At 50.9% G+C, this 26,947-nt stretch overlaps 1 protein-coding gene across 5 annotated transcripts in view; it reads right to left on the bottom strand.

Moving 5' to 3' along the window:
* Positions 1–13,111: 13,111 nt before the first annotated feature.
* The window catches only part of NFATC2 (nuclear factor of activated T cells 2), a 160,424-nt gene continuing 146,588 nt past the window's right edge, over positions 13,112–26,947 (bottom strand). For 2 of the 5 annotated variants that reach the window (XM_070381032.1, XM_070381033.1), the window contains exon 10: positions 13,127–17,629. In XM_070381032.1, the coding sequence (XP_070237133.1) occupies positions 17,574–17,629 (56 nt within the window). In that variant the 3' untranslated portion in view covers positions 13,127–17,573. Of the gene's footprint in view, positions 17,630–25,051; positions 25,140–26,947 lie in introns of all 5 variants that reach the window. The other 3 variants (XM_070381030.1, XM_070381029.1, XM_070381031.1) reach the window with 3 other exon arrangements.

Raw genomic sequence — 26,947 nt, 5'->3', positions numbered from 1 at the left:
AGAAGAACTGGAGAAACTGAGAAGTCAGGAAGGCCAGAGCACCGCTTGAGGGGGATGAAATTGCTGAAAATTAAGACGGGGTACGGCAGAATAAAGTGCCCAGACTCAAGACCTACAGTTGCTGAGAAATGAGGACAGTGCCTGGGTGGAGAATAGTCTAGAAGTGGCAAAAAAAAAAAAAAAAAGTAAAGAAGCCCCCTAACCTGGAGCCCAGTGATACAAGGGTGGTGGGAGACAGGCAGCCCCTCTGAGGGGCATCGAGGGCCAGACCACGACTCCCCACAGAGGTCTACTGACACCATGGCGCTTGTGCACGTTACCCTACACGGCAGTGGGGGACTTGCAGGTGTGATCGCTAATCTGTGCGTGGAATGACTAACGCGGGTTGTCCAAGTGGGCCCAATGTAGCCACAAGCGTCCTTATAAAAGGGAGGCCGGAGACGCCGCCCCAGAGAGGGTGCGCCTCTAAGATGGCGGCTGCTGGCTCTAAGATGGCGGCAGGCCCACAGGCCGGGAAGCCGGCCCTCCCCACGAGACCGCAGGAGGGACACGGCCCCGCGGGCACCTCGAGTTGAGCTCAGTGACACCATTTTGGACCTCTGACCTCCACAGCCGTAAGGTAGCGAATTTGAATCACTTTAAGCCACTGCGTTTGGGATCATGTACCATGGCCGTCTGTGAGGGAAGCCGGGGCTTTGGGAGGCGGGTGGGTTTCGGCGCAAAAACACCAGGCACTTGGGCGGGAAAGGCTGCCCATGTGGGGTTTTGCTGACGGTGACCCATGAGGTGTGGAGAGCAGAGACGCCGCGGCCATGCTTTGGGAGCTGGGGTGGGCGCCGGAGGGGGAGATGCGGGGCGGCTTCACAGCCTGACGTCAGGAGGGGTGAAGGACGAAACGGTTCGCGCCGAGGGTGAGGCTGAGCGTGCTGGGGCCCCCTCCTCGGCGCTCAGAGGCGCAGACCCGCTCTGGGCGCCGGGGGCCCGTCGGAGCAGCCGAGGCGTCCGCGGTGCGGAGGTCGGACCCTCCGCGAGGCCGCGGCGCCCACGCGGTGCCCTGGCCCGCTCCGCGGCGTCTGGAGAGCCGCTGAGAAGGTTGGTCCGGGAGCGGCGGGCCGCAGCTGTGTCTGCAGAGGACCAGATGGAGGCGAGCTGCCGGCCAAGCGCGTCAACAGTGTGACTGGCGGAGCAGGAGCGCCTTGCCCGCCAGGTTCACCTTGTCAAACAGACTCCCCGGGGCGGCCGCGGGTCGCGTTCGGCTTGTAAACGGCAGCTGGCCGGCCGCCCCGCTCTTCCCTGTCCCCAGGGAGCCGTGGAGCCGAAGCAGCCAGCTTTTTTACAGGCGGCAGGGCCACGGGTGACGGCAGGGTGCCAGAAGGCAGATAAGAGCCTGGCGGGCTTGGGTTCCTAGGAAGGATGGTCTTTACTGCCGTCTGCAGCACAGGGAGCTGGCTCGCTCCAGGAGCCAGTCTGGAATCATCCCCGGATGTGTAATTAGAAGTGAACAAAGTGAGACATACGGGACAGGAGTCAGATGTTTGGCTTTTTAAAATGTGTTGAATATTAGGAAATGATGAATTTTCCATGCATTCCGGATGAACCCATTGTTCCTCGTGTCACTTGCGTGTGTGAAACGTGGACGTGTTTGTTCATTCTGCACACACTTCCGGAGGGCCTCCTGAGGGCAGGGTCTGGGCACATGGCACTGAGCCAAAACAGACTGTCCTGGCGCTCATGGAATTTACAGGTGTAGGAGGCAGACGGTAAACAAGCCAGTGGTTGGAACAGTCCACGGGGTTGCAGAGAGTCAGACGAGACTGACAAACACGCACTCAGTATCAACTGCAGTCCGATTCTGTTGTGCTGGGTGTGTGTGTGTGTCTGTGTCGGGGGGTGGGCGGGGGAGGGGGAGACCCCACATTCTGTGAGGTCAGGGAAGCCTTTTGAGGGTGACATGTTTGATTGAGGACCCAAGAGATGAGGGCGAGCAAGTCCACGAACCTCGGGGTCAGAGCGTTTCGGCTCTTGGCAAAGCCGAGACAGAGGTGAGATGGGTTGGGACAGGGTGAGGAACTCAAGACCGGCTGACCGTGTGGCCAGAGGTGAGTCTGGTGAAGCGGTGAGCAGGGAAGGTTGTCGCAAGTCTTGACAGAATTCTAGATCATTCTAAACGAGAAGGGAAGGTCTTGGTCCTGTGGCTGGTGGCTGCTAAGCCTCTCAGACCTAAGTGACTGAGCTGCCTGTTATTTTGAATTTAAAAAGTGATACCAGCGAGATGGCAGAGTAGGAGTCTTCTACTGTTCTTCTCCCACAGAACACCGATGTCGTCTTCAGCTTTACTGAGGTGTGACAAGTGAAATTGTAAAATATTTAAAGTGTACATCATGATGAGATGATAAAAACTGTGAAAGGACCCCCCATTAAATGACACATCCATTACTGTTATTTATTTATCCTTTTCTTTATTTTTGGCTGCACCCTGGGTCTTCCTGGCTGCATGCGGTTTTCTGTCCCTGCAGCGAGCAGGGACTGCTCTCTAGTCGCCTTGTCCTGTCTTCTCTTGTTACAGAGCACAGCTCTAGGCGCTCAGGCTTCAGTAGTCCAGCTCTCGGACTTAGTTCCTCTGAGGCATGTGGGATCTTCCCGGCCCAGGGATCAGACCCATGGCCCCTGCATGAGAGGAAGATTCTTTACCATTGGACCTCTCAGGAAGTCCCGTCTGCTACTTTTTTTGAATGCTGTACTGTTAGCTTATTTCCGTGATACAATGGTGATATGCTCTTGGGGCTTCCCAGGTGACTTAGTGGTAGAGAATATGCCTGCCAATGCAGGAGACGAAGGAGACTTGGGTTCGATCCCTGGGTTGGGAAGATACCCTGTAGTAGGAAATGGCAGCCTGCTCCCGTGTTCTTGCCTGAAAAATTCCATGGACAGAGGAGCCTGGCGGGCTACAGTCCGTGGGGTTGCGGAGTCAGACAGGACAGAGCGTACACACACTCAGTGTTAACTCCAGTCACTGTGTTTTACATGAAATCCTCAGAACTACAGCTGAGGTTTTGTACCCTTGTACCAACCCCTCACTATTGCCCTCACCCTCGGAAACCGCTTTTTCTGTTTCTAAGATTTTGACTTCATTTTCTCTCACAGATTCCATATGTAAGTAAAGCCATGCAGTGTGTGTGGATCTCTGTGTTTGTCTTATTTCATCAGCACTATGTCCTCCAATTTCATAGTTTTTTTAAAAATTTTATTTTTATTATTTTTTTTAATACCAAAACCGTTTTGTATTGAGGCATAGCCGATTCACAGTGTTAAGATGGTTTCAGGTGAACAGTGAAGGGACTCAGCCACGCACACACACGCATCCGTTCTTCTCCAAACCCCCTCCAGGTCAGGCCGGCACAGAACATCAAGCAGAGCTCATGTGCTCTACAGTAGGTTTTTGTTATCCATTTAAACATAGCACTGTGCCCATACGTGATCTTCCCAAACTAAGAGATAGTTCCCTTAACTGTCTCTTCCCCTCCTCCCCACCCCCGCAACCATGAGTTTATTTTCTAAGTCTATAAGTCCCTTTCTGTTTTGTAAGTTCATATGTATCATTTCTTTGTAGATTCCACATATAAAGGATGTCATATGTTTCCCCTCCTCTGACTTGCTTCCCACAGTGTGACACACTCTGGGTACATCCATGTTGCTGCAGATGGACTTGTTTCATTCTTTTTGAGGGCTGAGTGATATTCCATTGTGTATATATGTGTGTATTTATACGTACGCGCCAGTCTTCTTTATCCACTCCTCTGCTGATGGAGGTTTGGGTTGTTTCCGTGTTTGGACTACTGTAAACAGTGCTGCAGTGAACACTGGAGTGCATCTGTCTTTTCGGGCCACGTTTTGCTCTGGATACATGCCCAGGAGTGGGATTGCAGGGTCCTATGGTAGCTGTTTTTAGTTTTTCTAAGGAGCCTCCATACTGTTCTGCATAGTGGTTGTACCAATTTACAGTCCCACCCACACACAGGAGGGTTCCCTTCTCTCCACACCCGCTCCAGGGTGTACTGTTGGCGGATGTTCGGATGATGGCCACGCCGACTGGGGTGAGGTGATCTCCTTGCAGTCGTGAGTTGCGTTTCTGTGATCAGTGACTTTGAGCGTCCCCCCTTGCACCCATTCGCCGTCTGTGTGTCCTCTTTAGAGAAACGTCTGTTTGCTCTTCTGCCCGTTTCTTTGAGTGGGTTGTTTGTTTTGATGCTATTAAGTGTCATAAGCTGTTTGTAAATTTGAGACTAATCCCTTATCAGTCACATCACATTTGCAGATATTTTCTCCCAATCTGTAGGTTATGTTTTTATTTATGGTTTCCTTTGCTGTGCAAAAGCTTGTAAGTAGGTCCCATTTGTTAGTTTTTGCTTTTATTTCCATTATTCTGGGAGATGGATTAAAAATGATGTTGCTGTGATTTATGTCAGAGAGTACTCTGCCTATGTTTTCCTCTAAGAGTTTTATAGTGTCCAATCTAACATTTAGGTCATTAACCCAATTTGAGCTTGCTTTTGTGTATGGAGTTAAGGAATGATCTAATTTCATCTTTTGACATGTGACTGTCCAGTTTCCCAGCAGCATTTGTTAAAGAGACCGTCTTTCCAACACTGTGTAGTCTTGTTTCCTTTGTCATAGATTAACTGACTAGGTTCGTGGGCTTATTTCTGGGTTTTCCATCCTATTCCACTGGTCTGTATTTCTATTTTTCTCCCAGCACCATACTGTTTTGATGACTGTAGATTTGTAGTAGAGTCTGGGAGCCTGATTCTTCCAGCTCCTTTTTTTTTTTTTTTTCCTTTTTCAAGATTCATTTGGCTATTTGGGGTCTTTTATGTCTTCATACAAATTTTGAGATTTTTTTGTTCTAATTCTGTGAAAAACGCTATTGGTAATTTGATAGGGATTGCACTGAATCTGTAGATTACCTGGGTAGCATAGCCATTTTGACAATATTGATTCTTTCAATCTGTGACCACAGTATATCTTTCCATCTGTTTGTCTTCTTCAGTTTCTTTCATCAACATCTTATAGTTTTTGGAGTACAGGTCTTTTGTCTCCTTAGGTACGTTTATTCCTAGGTATTTTATTGTTTTTGCTGCCATGGTAAATGGAATTGCATCTTGAATTTCTCTTTCTGATCTTTTATTGTTAGTATATAGAAATGCATTAAACTTCCATGTTCAGTTCAGTCGCTCAGTTGTGTCTGACTCTTTGCAACCCCATGAACTGCAGCACACCAGGCCTCCCTGTCCATCACCAACTCCCAGAGTCCACCCAAACCCATGTCCATCGAGTTGGTGATGCCATCCAACCATCTTATCTTCTGTTGTCCCCTTCTTCTCCTGCCCTCAATCTTTCCCAGCATCAGGGTCTTTTCAAATGAGTCAGCTCTTTGCATCAGGTGGCCAAAGTATTGGAGTTTCAGCTTCAACATCAGTCCTTCCAGTGAACACCCAGGACTGATCTCCTTTAGGATGGACTGGTTGGATCTCCTTGCAGTCCAAGGGACTCTCAAGAGTCTTCTCCAACACCACAGTTCAAAAGCATCAATTCTTCGGCGCTCAGCTTTCTTTATAGTCTAACTCTCACATCCATACATGACCACTGCAAAAACCATAGCTTTGACTTAGACTGACCTTTGTTGGCAAAGTAATGTCTCTCCTTTTTAATATGCTGTCTAGGTTGGTCATAACTTTCCTTCCAAGGAGTAAGCATCTTTTAATTTCATGGCTGCTACCACCATCTGCGGTGATTTTGGAGCCCAGAAAATAAAGTCAGCCATTATTTCTACTGTTTCCCCATCTATTTCCCATGAAGTGATGGGACCAGATGCCCTGATCTTAGTTTTCTGAATGTTGAGCTTTAAGCCAACTGTTTCACTCTCCTCTTTCACTTTCATCGAGAGGCTCTTTAGTTCTTCTTCACTTTCTGCCATAAGGGTGGTGTCATCTGCATATCTGAGGTTATTGATATTTCTCCCGGCAATCTTGATTCCAGCTTGTGCTTCTTCCAGCCCAGCGTTTCTCATGATGTACTCTGCATATAAGTTAAATAAACAGGGTGACAATATACAGCCTTGACGTACTCCTTTTCCTATTTGGAACCAGTCTGTTGTTCCATGTTCAGTTCTAACTGTTGCTTCCTGACCTGCATACAGGTTTCTCAAGAGGCAGGTCAGGTGGTCTGGTATTCCTATCTCTTTCTGAATTTTCCACAGTTTATTGTGATCCACACAGTCAGAGGCTTTGGCACAGTCAGTAAAGCAGAAATAGATGTTTTTCTGGAACTCTCTTGCTTTTTCCATGATCCAGCGGATGTTGGCAATTTGATCTCTGGTTCCTCTGTCTTTTCTAAAACCAGCTTGAACATCTGGAAGTTCACGGTTCACGTATTGCTGAAGCCTGGCTTGGAGAATTTTGAGCATTACTTCACTAGCATGTGAGATGAGTGCAATTGTGCGGTAGTTTGAGCATTCCTTGGCATTGCCTTTCTTTGGGATTGGAATGAAAACTGACCTTTTCCAGTCCTGTGGCCACTGCTGAGTTTTCCAAATTTGCTGGCATATTGAGTGCAGCTTCTGTGTATTAACTTTTGAACCTGCAACTTTACCAAATTCATTGCGTTCTGTCCTCAGGTAACTTCACCATTCTTCTCGTGTACTGTTCACCTCTGTTTGTTCTTTAGTTCTTCTGGGTCCTTGGTAAACATTTCTTGCATCTTCTCAACCTTTGCCTTTGTTCTTTTTCCAAGATCCTGATTTATTTTCACTGTCATTCTGAATTCTTTTTCTGGGAGGTTGCCTATCTCCACTTTGTTTTTCTGGGCATTTATCTGTTCCTTCATCTGGGACATAATCCTATTTCTTTTCATTGGTGTTAGTTCTGGAGGCTGATGGGCTTGTAGTTCTTATTTCTTCTGTCTGACCTTTGGTGGATGAGGATAAGAGGCTTGTGCAAGCTTCCTGATGGTAGAGATTGGCTGTGGGGAAAGCTGGGTCTTGCTGTGGTGGGCAGGCCATGCTCAGTAAAACTTGAATTCAGTCCTGCTGATGGTGGGGGCTGTGCTCCCTCCCTGTTTGGCCTGAGCAACCCAGTCCTGGAATCTATCGGCTTCTATAGTAGGGCTATTGGTACCTCCAAGAGGGCACGTGCTGAGACGCATCTCCCACAACTGCCACCACCAGTGCCCCCACCACCGTGGCAGGCCACTGCCAGCCCACCCTTCTGCAGGAGACCCTCAGACACTCACAGGTAGGTCTGGCTCAGTCTCTTGTGGGGTCGCTGCTCCTCTCCCCTGGGTCCTCGTGTGCACAAGACCCTGTTTGTGCCCTCCAAGAGTCTCTGTTTCCTCTAGTCCCATGGAAGCTCTGCAATCAAATCCCACGGGCCCTCAGTCAGATTCCCTGGGGATTCGCAGTCCCCTGGCTGGGTCCCCAGGCTGGGGAGCCTAATGTGGGGCTAGAATCCTCATGGCAGTGCCAGAACTCTTCTGGTATTACTGTTTTCCAGTTTGTGAGTTGCCCACCCAGCAGGTATAGGATTTCATTTTATTATAATTGTTCCCCTCCTACCATTTCAGTGTGGCTTCTCCTTTGTCCTTGGACATAAGGTATCTTTGTTTCGTGGGTTCCAGTGTCCCTGTCGACGGTCGTTCAACAGTTCGTTGCTATTCTGGTGCTCTGTCAGGAGAAGATTGCGTGCACGCCCTTGTACTCTGCCATCGTAATCTCCTCCAGTTTCACAATTCTTAACATATCAAGATACCACGTTGTATGTCTTAACTATGCACACTTTGTCGATCATGCCTTCATAAATTTGCGGAAAAAATAAATGCAAAGGGAAGCCACTGTGCAGACAGGGAGGGCAGGCATGAACCAGGGCAGCCGGGGGCTAAAGGCAAAGGTGGCCCAGTGGGCCCGAGGCAGAGCTGGGATTCTGGAGATGGAGCCACCAAAGCTTGCTGATTGTGGAGGCCCAGGGACAGTGAGAGATCCAGGGCCACTCCCAGATGCTTAGATGGTGGTGTCATAAAACAGGGTGTGCTAGAGGGTTGGGGCTCGGCAGTGGAGAGAGGAGATTGGAAATTAGGAAGCTTAGGGGTGTGTTGAGCTAGAGATGCCTCCTGATTGTCAGAGTGAAGAAGTCACGCAGGCAGGTGCGTGAATCTGGAGCAGATATGTGAAGGTGTGTGAAATCCGGTGCCAAAATGGTCCTATGAATGCTTTTCCTCAAGAACTGTCTTGAAGGTATTAATTGCAGAGAGCTCTCCATCAGATCTGCATGGCAGCCCTGACTTTGAGAACCAGTGAAAACCAGCAGCCTTGTGATCTGGGGTGTTTCATCAGCAGCTCATAGAAAACCCTCAGCTGCTCCCTCTGACCCCCACTTTTACAAAAAAGCTAAGATCCGATTATCACTGTACTTTGTATCTGGAGTTCAATGCAGAATTTTATTTTTTGGCTGTGCTGGTACTAGGTTGCTGCACGCGGGCTTTCTCATGCAGCGGTGAGTGGGGGCTGCTGTCTGGTTCCGGCCATGGGCTTCTCATTGCAGTGGCTTCTCTTGCTGCGGAGCACGGGCTCTAGGGCGTGCGGTTTCCATAGCTGGGGCGCACCAGTTTAGTCGTCCCGAGGCATGTGGAGTCTTCCAGACCGGGGATCGAACCTGTGTCCTCTGCATTGGCAGGTGGATTGTTTTAAAAAATTTGTGAGTATGGATATGTGTGTGTGTGTTTCTTACTTGTGTCTGACTCTGTGTGACCCCATGGACTGTAGCCCGCCAGGCTCCTCTGTGCATGGAGTTCTCCAGGCAAGAATACTGGAGTGGTTTTTCATTCCCTTCTTCAAAGATCTTCCTGACCTAGGGATCAAACCTGAGTCTCCTGCACTGCAGGCAGATTCTTTACTGTCTGAGCTGCCAGGGAAGCCCATTTATTTTTAATTGGAGGATAATTACTTTACAGTGTTGTGTTGGTCTCTGCCATATATTAACGTAAATCAGAGTTATACGTATGTTGCCTCCCTCTTGAACCTACCTCCCGCCCCATTCTGCTCCTTTAGTTGTCACAGAGCACCAGGCTGAGTTCCTGTGTTGTGTAGCAACTTCCCACTAGCCGTCTGTTTTACATGTGGTAATGCATGTATTTCAGTGCTACTCTCTCATTTTGTCCCACCCTCTCCTGGCAGGCAGATTCTTAGCCACTGGACCACCAGGGAAGTCCCAGTGCAGAATTTGAGTCTAAAATCTCTAGTAAACCAAGAATCCCCCAAATCCTGCAGTGAAGCAAGGGTTTCCATCTCTTTGGTGGTAACTCTGTATTAAGCCATTTACCTAGACAGCATGTTAAAAAGCAGAGACATTACTTTGCCAACAAAGGTCCGTCTAGTCAAGGCTATGGTTTTTCCAGTGGTCATGTATGGATGTGAGAGTTGGACTATAAAGAAAGCTGAGTGCCAAAGAATTGCTGCTTTTGAACTGTGGTGTTGGGGAAGACTCTTGAGAGTCCCTTGGACTGCAAGGAGATCCAACCAGTCCATCCTAAAGGACAAATCAGTCCTGGGTGTTCATTGGAAGGAATGATGCTGAAGCTGAAACTCCAATACTTTGGCCACCTGATGTGAAGCGGACTCATTTGAAAAGACCCTGATGCTGGGAAAGATTGAGGGCAGGAAGAAAGGGGACGACAGAGGATGAGATGGTTGGATGGCATCACCCACTCAGTGAACATGGGTTTGGGTGGACTCCAGGAGTTGGTGATGGACAGGGAGGCCTGGCATGCTGCGGTTCGTGGGGTCGCAAAGAGTCGGACGTGACTGAGCGACTGAACTGATCTGAAGCCATTTACCAAGCTGGACTTCTGAATTTTACTGGGAGAGTGGAAGCAGAGATAGTTTAGAGTGGGAAGCCCTCTTTGGAGGAAGCTTGGTCCAGTTCATCACAGCCCCCAGGGCTCCTCAACAAAAGAAACTACTCTGCTTTCATTTCTTGATGATGCTTGTGGTCTGTGCCTCCATCACAGGGTTATTTCATAGTCAACCTGCTCTTGCCGGGAAATCTGTTTCCTTCTCTTCTGTGAACCTGAAAAGGTTGTGTAGGAGTCAGCGTTGTTTTCTCCTGGAAGCCCTGTTCCTTCTTAATCTCCCATGTGTTATAAGCTAGTGTTACACTTCTCCTTCTCAGCACAGATGTATGCACCTCTCTGCTGCAGGGAGCAAGGGACATCAGCAGAAGTGCAAAGTCTCCCCCAGGAGGGGAGGTCGGATGCCCCAGGGTGTGTTTCCTTATTGTTTCAGGATTTGAAAGTTGGATAAGTTCAAGATTGCAGCTTTAACTAGTTAACTAGTTGGCTAACTAGCTATCCAGTTAGAAAAATTTAAGACCTGTCGTCAAAGCTCTGAATGCTTCCTGCCAGATATTGGGGAATTGAAGCCCAGCTTTGACTATTAGTTTCCCAACATTTTAACTAGTAGATGTATCAATAGTTAACATGTATTAAGCTCTGTGAAATGGGGACTATTCTTATTTTCATTTTACATCTGGGGAAACTGAGGCACAGGCTGAATTTGTTTACCAAGCGTAGCTCACATAAATGTAGAACAGATTTATTTTTTAAACAGTCATATAGTGTTATCTATATAGGTGTATATTTTGTTTTCTGCTTCAGATGATTCTGGGTCCTAGTCAGGAAAAGGGACATGAGGTCTTCAGAAAGTGAGTGAATTTAAAGACAGCCAGGTATATACAGGCACAGCAAAAATCGTGAGGGGGCAGAGTTGCTGCTAGGGTGAGTGTGTGGGTTGGGGGGTGTTCCTGGAAAATATTTCTTGTGGGACTCTTGTATTTATAAGTGATATGAGTCATACTCAAATCAACATTTCATGGGCTTCTCCAGTGGCTCAGCGGTAAAGAACCTGCCTGCAATGCAGGAGACGCGGGTTTGTTCCTTGGGTCAGGAAGATCCCCTGGAGGAAGGCGTGGCAACTCACTCCAGTATTCCCACTGGGAAAATCCCATGGACAGAGGAGCCTGGCAGGCTATGGTCCATGGGGTTGCAAAGAGTCAAACACAACTGAAGCAGCTGAGCACGTGCACACACAAATCAACATTTCAGCCCCGTTCTTTTGGCCCAATGCCATACGATCCCACAAAAACAGAAATCCTGTGCTGGCTGTCAGGAGCAATCTGCTCACCAGGAAGCTCTTCTGGGAACTGGCTGGGCCCTATAGGTATGGGTCCTGGAGCTCTCTGGGACATCTGGCTAACCTTGGGCCCCAAAGGAAATGGATGAGATGGCCCCCCCAGAGCGGGGGACCAGGGGCCTTTCAAACCCGCACTCATGTAGGACCCTGTGTATGCTTAGGATGCCCTACCCACGTGGAACAGCTGGTCCCAGGCACTGGCAGGGGCTTGGGAGGTCCCCAAGAAGGTATCCCAAATGCAGGGTGTGGTGGGGTGGAGTGGTCCCTGAAGCACAGGGCCTGGGGCAGGGACCCTGCTCCCCTGGGGTTTAGGGGATGCGCTGAAGAGTTGGATGACCTTTGAACTGTATTACTTTAAGACTCTCAATAGCAACTTTTTCCCAAACTTCATAGATGCTTTAGCTATAAGGAGAAAAAACTGTTATAAAGAGGAAGCCAGCCAGAAAATTCTAGTTTTTATAATATCTAATTCTGCTTGTGGGTTTGATGGTAAAAAATAATTTGGGGGAACTTGGGGATTTTGTTCAAGCAGGAGACCGTTTTGCCTTCCAGGTGACCAGCTCAGCCCAGTTCACGTAAGAGCTGTGGGACCCCCTGCGAGCTGGCCCAAGTGGATGCTGTGAATCTGTTCACCTGGATGCTGCTTCTGGAGGGGTCCAGAGACTCAAGATAGCAGAGCTGCAGTGGGGGAGCAGGGGGGTTAGGACAGACCTGGAGTGAGCACACGGCTCTGTCACCTTGGGCTTCTGATTCAGAGGTCAGGGTTCCTTCCACACAGCCTCCTCAAATCGTCATCTCCAGAGCATTGGAGGTGGTGGTTTAGTCTCCAGGTTGTGTCTGATTCTTATGACCCCATGGATTGTAGCCCACCAGGCTCCTCTGTCCATGGGATTTCCCAGGCAAGAATACTTGAGTGGGTTGTCATCTCCTTCTCCAGGGGATCTTCCCGACCCAGGGATCAAACCTGGGTCTCCTGCAGTGCAAGTGGATTCTTTACCACCGAGCCACCTGGGAAGCCCTCTCCAGAGAGTTAGGAATGTCTTTTGTATGCTAATGAGATGATTGGTGGTTGGGGGCCCCTAGAGAGCTGCCGGAAGGGGGCTGGCTGCTGAAGGAGGCATGATTGGAGGGTTGGAATTGTCAGCCCCAGATTCACCAATGGCCTGTGATTTAATCAATCACACACACGTAATGAAACTGCAGGAAAAATCTCTAAAGGACTGGGCTTGGAGAGCTTCTGAGTTGGTGAATCGAGTGCTGGGCAGGGAGGGTGATGATCCCAGAGAGGGCAGAGAGGCTTCAAGCCCCTTCTCCAATCTTGCCCTATGCATCTCTTCCATCTCTTCATCTACTCCAGAGTTGTATCCTTTATAACAAATCTGTAAATATAAAGTGATTAGGATTTCCCTCTTCCCTCATAGCTCAGTTGGTAAAGAATCCGCCTGCAATGCAGGAGACCCTGGTTCGATTCCTGGATCAGGAAGATCCCCTGGAGAAGGGAAAGGCTACCCACTCCAGTATTCCTGTCTGGAAAATCCCATGGACAGAGGAGGCTGGAAGATGCCCAGTCCATGGGGTCGCAAGAGCTGGACACGACTTAGCGACTAAACCAACTACCACCAGTGGTTAAGAAAGTGCCCTGCAATGTGGGCACCTGGGTTCAATTCCTGGTCAGGGAACTAAGACCCCCACGCCCTGCACTGTGACCGCTGAGCCATGAGCCGCAACAGAAGATCCCGCCTGACGCAGCCAAAATCCTGCGCGTGGCTACTAGGACCTGACACAGCCTAATAAGTAGTTCTTTAAGTGATAATGTCAGAGGTTAGAAGCAAAATGGGTAAGTGCCGATCTCACAGGGCTGAGATGAGCAGGAGAGCCACGCACGCTTCATGCACGCACACAAAATAGGCCCTGCTGTTACGTGAACTCAAAATGGAAGGGTATTTGAGCAGCAGCTCTAGAGAAGAGACACACCCAAGGGGCCGTTGCTTTCAACAGTTTTATTGCTAAACTATCATGATACAAGCCGTATAAAAATACTTTACATATAGCAAAAATAAACTACATTAAACTGGAGATTAAAAACGTTTTGCATGGGAATGTGATGTATTCAAACTTATCTTAACAGTCAAGATTTTCAGAATCTTTAAACCTTCCAGCACCACCCCAGGAGAGAGACTTATTGTTTGTTGGAGAGTTAACAAGGATGTTGTCCACATCTTCTCCCCTCTGAGGACGCTAGAGGCAATAGCGGGGAGTGAGGCTCTTTGACAAGCTGTGTGTCAGGTGCTCAGCTTGTCCCAACCGCAGCCTCCGTGGGTTCAGGTCAGTCAGCTTGCTGAGAGCACCTGCTGATCGCATTATTTGCATCTAAAGCCTGAACTAAGTAGGCGGAGTTTATTCTAATTGGCCAGCAGCCGCTTAAAGGCAGGGTTTTAATCCTTTTTTCCAGCACTCAACACCCCAGCTTGTATTTTTGAGAGGAGAGCTGGCTTAGGGAGCACAGCTAGCTCACCAGCCACCAGGAAAGTTTGTATTCAAACAGGGTTAAGACAGTGGTGTTGGCTGTAACTCAAGACACTAATGAAAACTGAGAGAAACTGATGTTTGGGAGGAGTTTCATGTGACGCTTCTTTTTCTTAGGCAATCAGCTGGAATGCAGGAAAACCACTTGCATTGGCTGGTTTGGCTCCATGAGATTTAATGCCCAAGACCCAGGGTTAAGATGTGTTGGGTACCCCCAAGGGGCTGGCCCTCCAAGACTGAGTTCAGGAAGGTTTACCCCAGCTTGTCAAAAATGTCACAACCCCATGCCTCTTGTAAACGTAAAGCAAACAGTTGTTAACCAGACCCTGACATTCTTTCAATTCTGAACAAAATAAAAAGCACTTGGAAAGGGTTTGACATGAAAATAAACAAACTCAAGCCTCCCTTTAGTCCAGAGTGACAAATGAGAACACATCGGCTTCCGATCTGTCTGCACACGACAGCTCCCACGCTGGCCAAGGCTGGCTTCCTGAGAGGGATGGCTTGACCACTGGATGTAAACAAGAAAGGCTTCGTCTGTGCGTCCCGTTCTTAGAAGGAGTCGCCTCGATTGGTCGGGGTGGCGTCTCTGCTGGAGAACTCTGGGCGTCCCTTGGGTGACGTGTCTGTCTACCAGGATGGAATCAGCTCAGTAAGCCGCAGCCTGCGCTTCTGTTCCGTGGACGTGAGCCTTTTTAGACTCCCCGTTACAACACAGGCAGTTCTATCACCTCAGAATCACCTCCTGGGTCACTTACTGGGGCCCGAGACACTTCCCAGGTCTCAGTGACAAGAAGGCGGCTCAGAGCTGAAGCTGGCAGCGTCCGCCCGCAGCACACAGGTGCCTCCGCCTCCCACGAAGCCACCCCTCCCCTGCCTTTGGACGTGGCTTCTTCCAGGAGACAGGAGACGGGCTCTGAGGTGGGCTTTTTTTGTTTTGTTCTCCTGGAAGGAGTAACACATCTTCAAGAATACATCCCCTCTCTCAAGAAAAAAAAAATCCTCAACAGATATGTAAAAAGAGACATTTGAAAAAGATTTTTAACCACTTATAAATATTTTCTAATTCCAACAAGGATGTGATATTTTGAGGACAGATACAAAGCATAAAAATACAGATAAGAAAATAAAATTTAATACCATACTCATTAATTTGGGGTTGCCATTATATATTATCAAGCAGCAGTTTTTTGTACAGTACAGGAAGACTCGCAAACTTTGGAAATATACTACATTCAGCAGCAGGGCAGATTGCTGTTGGAAGGGTTATCTATTTACACAACCTTGGATGTAGCAAGTGCAAACCTCCACCTACCAGATCCTTCTAACACACGTGCAACACACCCATCCTGACAGTTTACACATCCTCCTCCTCTCTCTCTCTGAGGCCCTACTGCCTCTTCCCACACTGAAAATATCCCATGAACGGTTTACTCGGCAAAACTTCCCCCGGCCTCTGTCACTGACGAAACTTTCTTGATTGCCGTCACGCCCTGTTACACGTCCTCTGGCCTGTTTACATCTCGAATCTAATGCTTTTGTTTCTCTTTGCTTTGTTATTTGGTATAGCTGTTTATGAAAGTGCTTCCTATAATACCCAGCTAGGATGTCTTAGAAAAAAAAGGGTTTGTGTCTTACAGACACAAGCACATACATCTATACGTAGAGAAATCTGAGCTACTAGGAGGCCCTTTGCACTAACATGGTTAGAATAGTGATGGGAAACGCATTAGTCCTTTTTCACCCCATGCACAATGCAGCTGAGCGACTTTGCCACAACAGCAGGAAGGCACTTGGGTAGAACATTCAGGTAACCGAGGAAAGGCCAAATTCCCTCACGTGCAAAAAAAAAAAAGGCTCCCAGCCAGGTCAAGTGAGAATAGATTGCTCACCAAATGCTCGAGCCCCTTCCCCGTGAAGTCAGTATTGCTGGAGAGTTCTTTGGGTAAAGCTGCTTAGATAAGGAACTTTTTATCAACGAGGAAGAAGTTTGCATCCCAGGAAGTTTGCATCCTGCAATGGCGGTCAGCTTCTTACTGACACTCTGTTTGTTGAAAAGAATTTTGCTGAACTCTGCTTGGGGTGGGTGGAAAAGTCCCCCTCCTTGGGGGAAAAGAAATGCTAGGTCCTGACTGAAAGGGTGCAGACAGGTGGCTGCAGAGGCATTCTGCTTTCTCTGGAGCCCCACACACAGCAGGCCCAGGTCACCAGGTCCTGAGTTCTGGTCCAGCTGTCAAAAGGTTTTCTCTCTCTGGGGAGACTTGACGACAAAGCCAAAACTTAGAAAACCCACGGGGAACCCTTAACTGCCACCCGTCTCAAAGTGATTATCAGTTCTACGAGGCAGAAGGCCTGAGCAAAGCCTTTTGAAGACTGTTAGGAGTATTTACACTCCATGCCGCCTGGGGAGAAACAATTAACATCTGAAAAGGAATCCCTGGCTTGTCCTGGGGTCTCTGCAATTAGTGTAAACAAACATCTGTGTGATTAAAAACTCACCTGCTAAGAACTTGGAGGGTTTTATTTGTTTGCAAAAATTGCTCTAGGGGAGACAGACTCTGGTGGGTGCACTCTGCAGAGATAAACAGGGTGGGGGGGATACGCTGCGCACCCCTTTTCAGTGGTCTGAGCTGAGTGCATTCAAATTGAGGGCTGTGCAGGGAGTGGGTTTGCTTCCATTTAGGTCACTTTCTTGCTGGATGAAGCAGCTAATGTAGATGGGTCTTTGGGGGTGAGGGAGGGGGCGGGTTTCAGTGGGTCCAGGCAAAGGTAACCATCGAACTCTGGAGCCAAATCCTGAGCTTGTGTCCCACTTTGAGTCTAGGCCGGACAGGGGATTCAGCCTTCTTCCTGGAGGAACCCACCCACTGAAACACTTGGACCCGCCAATGACCACACTTCACTTAACAAAGATACCTGCATGGCTATTTTTTAGGGGGGAGTGGATTGCTTCAGCCCTTCTGCCATTCCTTCTCAAAATTCAATGCACATGCTTGAGATTCTTCTTAACTACATTATGGAAAATCACTTGGGCTGTTGGAGAAAAGTAAGTGGGAAGAGCAGAGAGCTGTGAAGCTTGTCCGGCCGCAGTGGACGGTGCTCACCCTGCAGCTGGGGTGACGCCCACCAGTCCCGTGCAGGGGGGGAAGGCAGCTGGCCGAGAAGGCCCCCGTCCAGCCAGCTTTTTGAAAGCAGAGAAAGTTGGGGGGAAACAGACACATGTCATAACTTAAGGCCAAGAAGTTTTAACAGGTGAGCTTGTATAAGCCAGATTGGGTTTGTTTTTTTTTTTTGCTTCAGAAGCAGAAAATCTAAAAACCAAGCTTGAGCTGTGGCCCATCCACAGTGAGGCCCATGTGACTGCTAGGTGAGCATGGGCCGAGTTCTCTGTTTCTCTCCAGCCTGTCAGCTAGGCCACGTTCCTTTGGTTGCTCTGTGGGAGAACCTCCTTTCCTTCAAAAGGTACAAGAGTCATATTGGTGACCCGAGAAAGTGAAGGCGAAGGCTGGGGTTCAGTTGCCACGCCCCCATCTTCTGTTCCAGCGGGCGGTCTTGATCAGAATGTATCTGGGGTCAGCAGGCACTTAAGGCTTGGATGGGACACCGTCAAAGTCAACGGAGATGCTCTTTGGGATTCAGAGCAAGACCCGGGATGCAGAGAGAGAGGCGGCGAGCTCGGGAATGAAGGTCAGCTTTCAGCGGGCACTTGGCCCTGCCCGCAGCCCTGGGGCAGGGTGGATGCTAGGGTGGAGGGCGAGGGGGCCTGGGAGGCTCCGGGTCAGCGATGTGGACGGTGTCGTACGAATGACTTCTACGTTTGATTTCGGACGGGAGGTCCTGAAAACTCCTTCCTGATGATCTCATTGACTACAAAAGAAAGAGGAGGAGCAAGTGAGATGGCAGGAGAAACACGAATGTGCTCAGCTTTCTAGAACCTAATTCAAGCGGGCTGTTTTTTAAAACAGGTTTTTGTGCTTTGCGATAATACATTCGACAGCTTTTAACATAAGAAATGCCTTCCCACATTGTGACCCCCCCCACCCCCTGAAATGATGCCATTTTGTGGATGGGTTTGTTAGTGAAAACTGCGCAAATGGTAACTTAAAAATTGTGGTGGCAGAATGGAGGTGGGCCACGGGGCATGATTTAGGGAACACAGTCTCCTTTTTATTGAATGCACTGAGGTGCTCTACTTATACCAAACTCTGTCTGTTACTAGGACATCCAGAAAACACCCACTCTGTGACCAAAACACAGCTTGACCCACAAAACCTACAGCTCTGAAGAGGGGCCTTTAAAAGGAGAGTGGGCGGAGCCCCCACCAGGACCAGGCGTCAGTGCAAACAAAACCTCCATCTCTTCAGCACAAGCAGGAATTCCACCCCTTCACCCCTCCTCCCGGGTCACACTATGAGCCTTCTCAAGTACCAGCATCCTCCAGGGACCCTGGAAAGTTCCATTACCCCCTGCCCCAGGAGACTGGGGAATCAGCAGGGAACCAAGAAGGCGATGGCACCCACTAGCGTCAAGGAACTAGCCCTCCTCTCCCCTTCTCCCCGCTTCTCTGAGGCACCGGCTCCTAGAATCAGGACAGGAAGGTCTGGAATAGTGGCGATTACGAAAGCCTGCCTTCAGCGTTCTTGGGGAAGAGTTGCCGTCACAGGCAGCCCAGACACCAGGCAGGGCTGTGCACCGCCTTAATCTGTGTGTGTGCACCTTGGTTACTGCAGCTGATGGTGTGGGCTGGCCCCAGGGGCAGACCCCCCAGATCCCATCAAAGGGAGGTGGATCTCCCCCCCTCCCAGTCCAGCATTGAATTTCTTCCCACAGGCTCCTTCTGCTTCGTTTTCTTATCTCAAGTCTTATCCTGAAACTATAGAGATGGGAGATGAGCAGCGAGGGCTAAGTGTTCAGATGGGTCCAGAGTCCCTCCGTGGTCACACCGGCCCTCCTAGGTTCAGGGTGCTTTTCCCTGGAAAACCCCTGCCGGGAAGAGTGCACTGCCCAGAATAAGGAGAGAGCACATGCACTCTGCTCTGTTGCCGAATGAGCCGGGTCTAACCCTCAGCTCTCTCACTGAGCGGGCTGCGTGCCCTCACCTCCCCGAGCCTCGGTTTTCTCTACAGAGTGACACTCCTTATTGTGTGTGCATTTCAAAATGGTGAGGATGTTGGGTTCTGATGTGCACGAAGGAGCCTCACAGGACGCCAGGTGCCCAGCACTGCGTGGCTGTAGCTGTCGGCTGTGACGGGTACTGATTGCCCCCATGCTTGGTGCTGGACAGGAAGCCCAGTGCTTTGCATCAGTGGGCTGTGCTTTGTGGCAGAAGCGAATCGGCACCCTCCCTGTTGTTCAGATGTGTGCTGAGAGCAGGTGCAGGGAGAGGTCGAGGGTTCAGGGTCCAGAGCCAGGTGGCTGGTGCTAGACGCCACCTCTGCCACTCCCTCACTGGGTGAGCCTCACCTTAGCGATGGAGCTGCTCTGTGCCTCAGTTTCCCCGTCTGCACATTGTATAGACATGCCCTTCTGTCTACAGTTGTTGAGACGCTTAAATGAAACAACACAAAATTATCCCAGTCCCCAGGTTACAGCAGATGTTGGTGTGCAGGGTAGTATGTGCAGATGTCCTAAGAGAAAGTGACACAGTGTATCAGAGTGACAACTGGTTCTCAAGTGCAGGAATGGACCCATTGATAGGAACTCATGTGTTCAGCTAACCAGCTCTAACTGGGCACTGACTGTGTACCAGCTGCCAGCTGACTCCCAGGGGCCCCGAACCAGGAGCTGGCTGAAGAAGCCCCCCAACCCCCCTCCCCGGCCTCTGGGAAGCGTGAGGGGCTGGGGGTCCTGGGCGGGGCCGCGGGGCAGGAGAGAACGCGCGGTGCCAGGGGCGGAGGTGGGGCCCGGTGCGGCTTCACACGAAGCTTTTCAAAGCCCGGATTCTGAAGGGCTTCCTGTTTTCTCAACCTAGGAAGCCGAGAGGAGTCAATCCTCAATGGAAACTCTCCACGGCCTCAGTTTTCTAAAAATAACGGCTGGGCAGAACCGCTGGCAGCGCCGCGCTCACCAGAAGGGTCGTTTCCCTCCTCGGGGCTGGGGGGCGGCCAAGCCCCCCGCCCGGTGGACAGGGACCACCCCGGCCCTCAGCCCGCGGGCGGGCCCCTCGGCCCACGGCCGCTCCTCTGGGCAGAGGAACCTTTCGGAAACCCCAGCGCTCCGCCCCCGCCGTGGCTGAAGCGGCGCGGGGTGGTGCCCGCGGCTGTGGCCTCACGGGGGTCTGGCTGAAGCATGGGCTCCACGTTCCTCGAGGCGGGTCTCGACCGGACCACCTCACCCCGACTTGAGAGGCCCCACCTCTGCGACCTCGAGCCCTGGGGTGGGAGGGGAGGGGGGCCACTGCGCTGCCCTGCCTCTGGACGGACCTCATGATGTCAGCAGGGAGCTGACATCATGTACCCTTGGCCCTGCCGCCTCTTCTCTGTCCCATCTCAGCCTCCCTTCCTCACTCCAGCCCACTGCGTGATTTGCTGTCGCTGTTCAGTCGCTAAGTCATGCCCAACTCTTTGTGACCCCATGGACTGCAGCCCACCAGGCTCCTCCATCCATGGGATTTCCCAGGCAAGAATACTGGGGTGGGTTGCCATTCCCTTCTCCAGGGGATCTTCCAGACCCAGGGATGGAACCCACGTCTGCTGCATTACAGGCGGATTCTTTACCACTGAGCCCCCAGGGAAGCCCCCACCTCGTGCTAAAGGTCCCTTTTATCCCAGAGCCCTGCCCTGGGCCCGTTTCCCCTGGTCTAGTCCCCACTGTGACCTGCCTCCTGTTGCCCTCCCGCACCCCCGCAGCCAACCACGGGCTTCCGCTCTGCGTGCTCCCCAGGCCCGGTGCATGCCTCCCGCCTCTGCCGGGTTGTGGGCCTCGGCTTGGCCCCGGCCCTGGGGACAATCAGCAGTGACCCCTCCCTGCCCTGGGGACAATCAGCAGTGACCCCACCTGGCCCTGGGGACTATCAGCAGGGCCCCCTCCCTGCCTGTGGTGCTCAGCCTCCATGTCTCCCCCATACACCAGCTCCCGGCGGTTCACGATCCTAGCTCTTTTGTTTTCTTGTCCCCTCCGGCACCCTGGGCTCGTGAAGGTGCCCTGGTACTGGGAAGCACTGAATAACATATTAATGAGAAAGGAGAGCTTAGCAAGAGGCTCGGTAGCCTCAGGACACACTGTCCACACTGGGATGTGGCTCCAAGTCGGACTCTTGAGGTCTGAGTGTGGAAGCCCACTCTGCCGGGTCAGCCATCAGTATGTCCTTCTTCCAGTGAGCATCCTGGGCACCCATCACATGCCACCTCTTCCCAAATCCGGCCACGGGCAGTTCTCCAAATGGCTCCTCTCCCTGTCCATATCCTGACTTCCCTCCTGCTCCCCTTCCTGAGTATTGCCTTTGCCCGGAAGCCACCTTACGTTCCTTCCCTGGGGTCCTGACTCCCTCCAGAAGCAAACTCTGAGTCCTCCAGGCTCTCTGCCCCTCCTGGGCCACCTTATCCGAGTCACCTGTCTGCTCGCTGAGCCGTGCACGGCAGCATGCAACTTAGCCCACCATGAGGACCCCACACCACCAGCCCAGGCCACCTGGTTTTTCTCTTATCCAGCTGACAAATGGGTTGTTGGTAAGTTGTTTGCCTGGAGCTGCTTCTCCATTAAAGAATATAAGCTGTTCACTTTTTTTCAGAGCTGTGTGCCAGACACTGCACCAAGCCCTCAGTCACTTCTCAGACCACACCTAGCGATACAGTCGTCCTTTTATAGATGGAGAAAGACAGGCAGTCACCTGGCATAGCAGGTGAAGGGGGAGGGATCAGGATTGAACCCACAGCCATTTTATTAACCTGTACATTAATGATATGGCTTCACCTTACGGGTAAAGAGACTGTGCTGTGACGTTTGCTAGCCATCAGCTTTCTCCTGGGGCCCTGGAACCCTCAGCATCATTTGTATGAGTCCGGAAAGACCAGGGCAGCCTCTGCTAGCTGAATGAGCAGAGGCGCGTGTGCTGAGTGGTTAAGGTGGTCACTGAGAATCACTTTCTCAGAACAGAATTGAGGCCAGCAGTGTTCAGTCTGCCACAAGCACCCCTGACCTTTTGTTACCCTTATAGAGAGGGGCCATGATGAAAACACGGATGTCGAACACGGCTACAACCTCAGGGTGACTTCTAAAAGTGACACCCAGGGCTGAAACCAGAAAGAAAAGACAGACAGATGTAAGATATACTTACTTATATGTAAGTATATAAAAATTATACATTTTTCTTTAAAACTCCATAAAAGAAATAGGTCATGTTTGCAGGTTACATGACAAAGGTCATTCATATATAAAGAGATACCACAATAACAATCCTAATGGCTACAGACATAAAACGAACATAGCAGGGTTAACAAACTTTTTCTATAAAGGGCCAGATAAAAATATTTTCAGCTTTATTATAGCCCCTTACTCAACACCTCAGCTCTGCTTTAAAAAAAAAAAAAAAAAAAGGGCAATATGAAAGCAGCCACATAATACGTGAGCAAATGGGCATGGCTGTGTGCCAATAAAACTTTAACGAAATAGGCCGGGGGCCGCATTTGGCCTGAGAGAGAGTTCCCCAGCTTTAGTAAACACACCAACGGTAAGGAAGAAAAGGAAAGCAGAGTGTGTTTTCTTTCCCTGCTTTTCAGGGGTGCCAGTCGGGGGAATCAATGCCTTTTACTAGTATTGTTCATTAAACAACTCTGGGTTGATTAGTGTTAAATTTCTTGAAACCAATTTCTGCTAGCATCCCACTCCGCCCCAGGAATTTTCCGGTTCACTTGCGGGCCCAGACACCTGCATGCTGACTTCCTTCTCCTGACCGAGCTCGGAGGTTCTCCAGCTTCAGCTTGCTGGAGAATGGCCACTCAGAGTTGCACACAGAAACCCACACAGATAGACCAGAGGTGCCACTTAAGACTTTCCAGGGAATTTTGACTATTCTAGGCTTTCTTCCCTTTAACTGCTGATTTTGGAACTTAATCCCCTGAGAAAGAAGCACCGGGAAGGAGGGGACGGGCCTCATCCTGTTTCTCTCCCAAACCTCAGGCATGTTTTCCCAAGTCTGGTCAGACTGTGTGCGGGCCCTCGAGAGCCCAGGGCAGTCAGAGAGTGGTTCCCAGAGCAGGGAGGTGGCGCGCTCGAGGCCAGAGGCCGAGTCTGCGCGTTTTGCTTGCGGAGCAGGGTGCGCTAACGGGCGGTCAGCCCCCTGGGGGCCTGCGCCTGTGCTGGCTGCTCTTCTCCCCACGGGGCCCGAACGGCGCCAGTGAGATGGCTGGACATCAGGGCGGCCGAACCAGAAGGCCCGTGATGTACTCTCTGGATATTTTCCCCCTCTTGCCCTAGCTGTGCTCAGGAAAAGCCACTCTGAAGGCCAGGTGTGAACTCCACAGCTCCTGCTGTGTCCTGAGCACCAAGCCCGACTGCCCCACGAGCCGGTGGAAAGGGGGCCGTTGCCAGCATGGAATGTCACACCCCTCGGCTTCCCATGACTGGGGTTTCACAGAGATTTTCACTTGCTAAGTGCCTCCGCAGCCTTTTCTCCCCTCCCAGCCATCCCCACGGGCTCTGGAGGCACTGAGAGCTGGAGAACAGCTTTCTAGAAGGGCCAGGCTTCAGAAGCTCAGTGGAAAGGACAAAAACCCCCTTGACGAGGCCTGTAGCCCAAAGCCGTGGGTGGGGTCTGAAGAGTTACGTGATGGTAAGTCCCCTCTGAGGCCATGCAGAGCAGAGGCAGCCTGCCAGCGGTCCCAGGCCCCCGCGAGGTCACAAGCATTGCCAAGTTCTAACATCAGGGAGGGAAGAAGCGCGTTCAAGAGGCTCTTTGATAACTGGCTGGGTCTGAGCACCGATCGTTCAGCTGCATCTTTGTCATCCTGGCCCCCGGACGCAGACTTCGCGGGTGGGACTCTTAGTCCCTGCTGGGTGTCAGTCAAGGGTCACTGGTGTTAATGTTGCCTTTCCACTGTCGATGGTGTTTGAGAGTCACTGGTGGGGAATGTGCTGGGAAACCCGCCGCCCTGCTAAGGTTCATGCTGCTGTTGGGAAGTTTTGGTACATCTCAGTGGGCATCCTCCTCTGGGAAACAGGGTTTGAGACGTCAGCTCCGCTGTGTGTGCTGACGGAGGTGACACTGGATAGTTATTTTTACTGGGTTTTCAGCGTGGGGCGTGTGATGCTACCGAGGCCTCTGGGTCTGGCCTGTGATGGAGTGAACCCGCTGTCACTGACAGATGGACAATTAACACATCATTGACCAGGGGATTTCTACAGAAACTAACGCCTGTGGCTGTAATACGTCTCCGGTCAATACTGTGTTTATAAAGTCACAGCCCAGTAGAACATCAAGAGGCACATAAGCCAGAAATACTGGCACCGGCTGGCCTCTGGCGAGCACTCACCATGTGCTGGGCACGGCACGTGCTCCCGGATTCTAACCAGCTGCAGGGGAGTAGATGGCAGCAGTGGCAGCTGAGGCACGGGAAGGGCAAGGGGAAGGGAAAGGCACTGTCTCTACCCCCGAGCCTCCTGCTCCCAGTGCGGTCACCTGGGCTCCTCTGCACAGGCCCAGATTCCAGAGTTGGGGGTGGGGATCTCCTGAGCTCAGTGGGAAAACCACACCCAGCTCTAGCCTAGGTCCAGAGCCTGGTTTCATATCCAGAAGTCGAGTGGTGGGTTAACCCCTTCCTAAGCAGGTAAGAAGGCCCCTGGGGGGAGGTGGAGCTTTGCGTTGACGACAGGACTGGAGAGGACCCAAGTACTGGGTGCCTCCAGAGGTTTCTGATCTGCCTGCCCCCTCTCTCGTTCCCCAATGCAGAACGCCCCACCACTGACGGAGAACACCTTCCCTCACTGCAGACACCACGCACGGGGTACAAAACTGCCAGGGAGCTGACTCAGGGCAGGAGCAGAGCTTCCAAAGGCTGGGACCCAGCTCTGCTGCCTCCTCCCTGGAAGAGGGTGCTGGGTCCCCTGGGAGAGCATGCAGGCACCCCACGCCGCGTAGCCACCCCCTACGCCCCACCCAGCCACTGGCTCCAGCCTTGGAGACTCTCAGCTATGTCCCCTGGGGGTGGTGGGATCTAGCCCTCAAGAGCAGGAAATGCTGGAAAATGAGAGGGCCCTCAGGTGGTAGAGTTTTCCTTTAATTAAAAAAAAAAAAATCAAGGTAAGGAAACACACAGCTGGAAAACAAAAGGAAAGGCAGAAGATATCAATTACCTTTAACTTTGATTTCTCGGATCAAAGATCACAGTCATTCTGTTTCATAATATGTTTTGTATCCAGCTAAGGTGTGTGTCTATCAGCTCTGAAAAAGATTTGCAAAACCATTTTTGAGAAAAAAAAAAAATCACCTTCGACCTCTATTACACTTCCAACTCATGCTAATATTATGCATTTAATGAGTAGCTGTTGACCCAGGGCCTCTCAGAACCCAGAATAGAACTCAACCCTCTGGCCATAGTTTAAGCCCCAATTCTGTATGGTCTTAACACCTGTGCCAGAATTCACCCCAAACCAGGGTAGTATCACCGAGATGAGGGACTTGGTACAAAGAAACAGGAATCTCTGAAATCAAAGTTCATCAGCAAAGATAAGGGTAGTGTTTTTTTGTCTTTTTTCTTTAAAGCGAGACAAAATGACTGTACTGCCGGAATGCCATGCAATTTCAAATCATGGCCAGCTAAAGAGAGAACACTGGCAGATCAGAAAATCAGAATCTGATGAGGCAGCTACTCAAAATGCAGCCAGCCTCCTTCAGGCTTTTCTGCCTACGCTACATTTGACCCCTGCTTCCTCCGCAAGAGAGAGACAGCCTCAGTGGGCATGCAAATTCTCACCACTGTACACTTTCTTCCTGTTTTTCTCTGGTTGACAAGTTACTATCTTTATAGCCCCTGCCCAACTGAAGGTGCTTAGAGGAGGCGGGAGCTGTGTATGTTACAGGCGTTCAGGTCCGTTCCAGTCTCACTTCCCCGCTCTGTAGCTGTTGCATGCCTACAGCTTTCAAAGTACCGGTTTTCTCAATCCCCCTTTAAAGTGGCTGAATTAGAAGACCAGGGTGCGTTTTGAGTGCCTGATTCAGAAGTATTTCCTGGGATTAGCTTCTTGCAGGGATGACCTCGCCCCTGCCTAGATGTAGCCTTATTTGTGTGCTTAGGTAAACCCGGACAGTCTCTCAGAAAGGCACGAGCGCCCCGCGTGCTCATCCGCAAGGCACAGGACACGCGGTAGTGAGATCTCGTCTGCAGGTCCAGGCAGTCCCATGTGCTGGGCTCCAGGCAGGGCTGGCCTGATGGGGACTGGCTGGGTTAGGCACAGGCTGCTGCTTGTCTCCCCTCTCCTCCTCTGTAGTGGCTGTGAACAGTGTGGACCACGGATTCCAGGCCCTCTCCTGAAGCAGAAAAGCCCACAGGCGGCTCCCTCACCGTATCTCCTGTCTCTGCCGCTACATGCTGGCTGGTTCCAAACCCAAGGCAGAGGCTGTCTGCCCGTTCACCACTCAGGGCCTTAAAATGACCCAAGGACTGTTTTCAGCCCAGACCTCAGCCCTGAACGTCTGACTTAGATGTCAAACTTCCCACGAGCCATTCAAAACGTCACAGTCAAAACCTGTCTCCTGATCGTCACCACCATCGCCCCCGGTACCCCGCTCCACTCCTTCCATCGTAGGAAACGTACCCGCCCTCCTTCCGGTCGTTCGGGTCAATCTCGGTCACAGCCCACATCCTCTCCAGATGCAGATGCTCCTGGATCTGCCCTCAAAGTCTACCCAAAACTAACAGCCTCCCCCACCTCTCGTCTGGCCCCCAGCACTGGCCCTCCCCCGTCTCCGTGCCTCTGTTTGGGATTCCTGGTCCTTCCCCCAACCCAGCTGGTCCTCTTGGCATTTAAGGCACAACATATGGCCTTGGTGGTTGCTCCTGGGAAAAAATGGCTCCAAGGTGCTAACATGGCCTAGATGTTTGCACTTTACCCACCAATTCAACTGGGCTTCCCTGATGGCCCAGCAGTAAAGAATCTGCCTGCCAATGCAGGAGACACGGGTTTGATCCCTGGGTCGGGAAGATTCCTGGAGAAGGAAATGGCAACCCATTTCAGTATCCTTGCCTGCGA

The sequence above is a fragment of the Bos mutus genome, chromosome 13 (genome assembly GCF_027580195.1).
Source record: "Bos mutus isolate GX-2022 chromosome 13, NWIPB_WYAK_1.1, whole genome shotgun sequence".
NCBI classification, from domain to species: domain Eukaryota; kingdom Metazoa; phylum Chordata; class Mammalia; order Artiodactyla; family Bovidae; genus Bos; species Bos mutus.
Note: the sequence above shows the minus strand (reverse complement) of the source record. Positions and strands in the feature narration are given on the sequence as shown.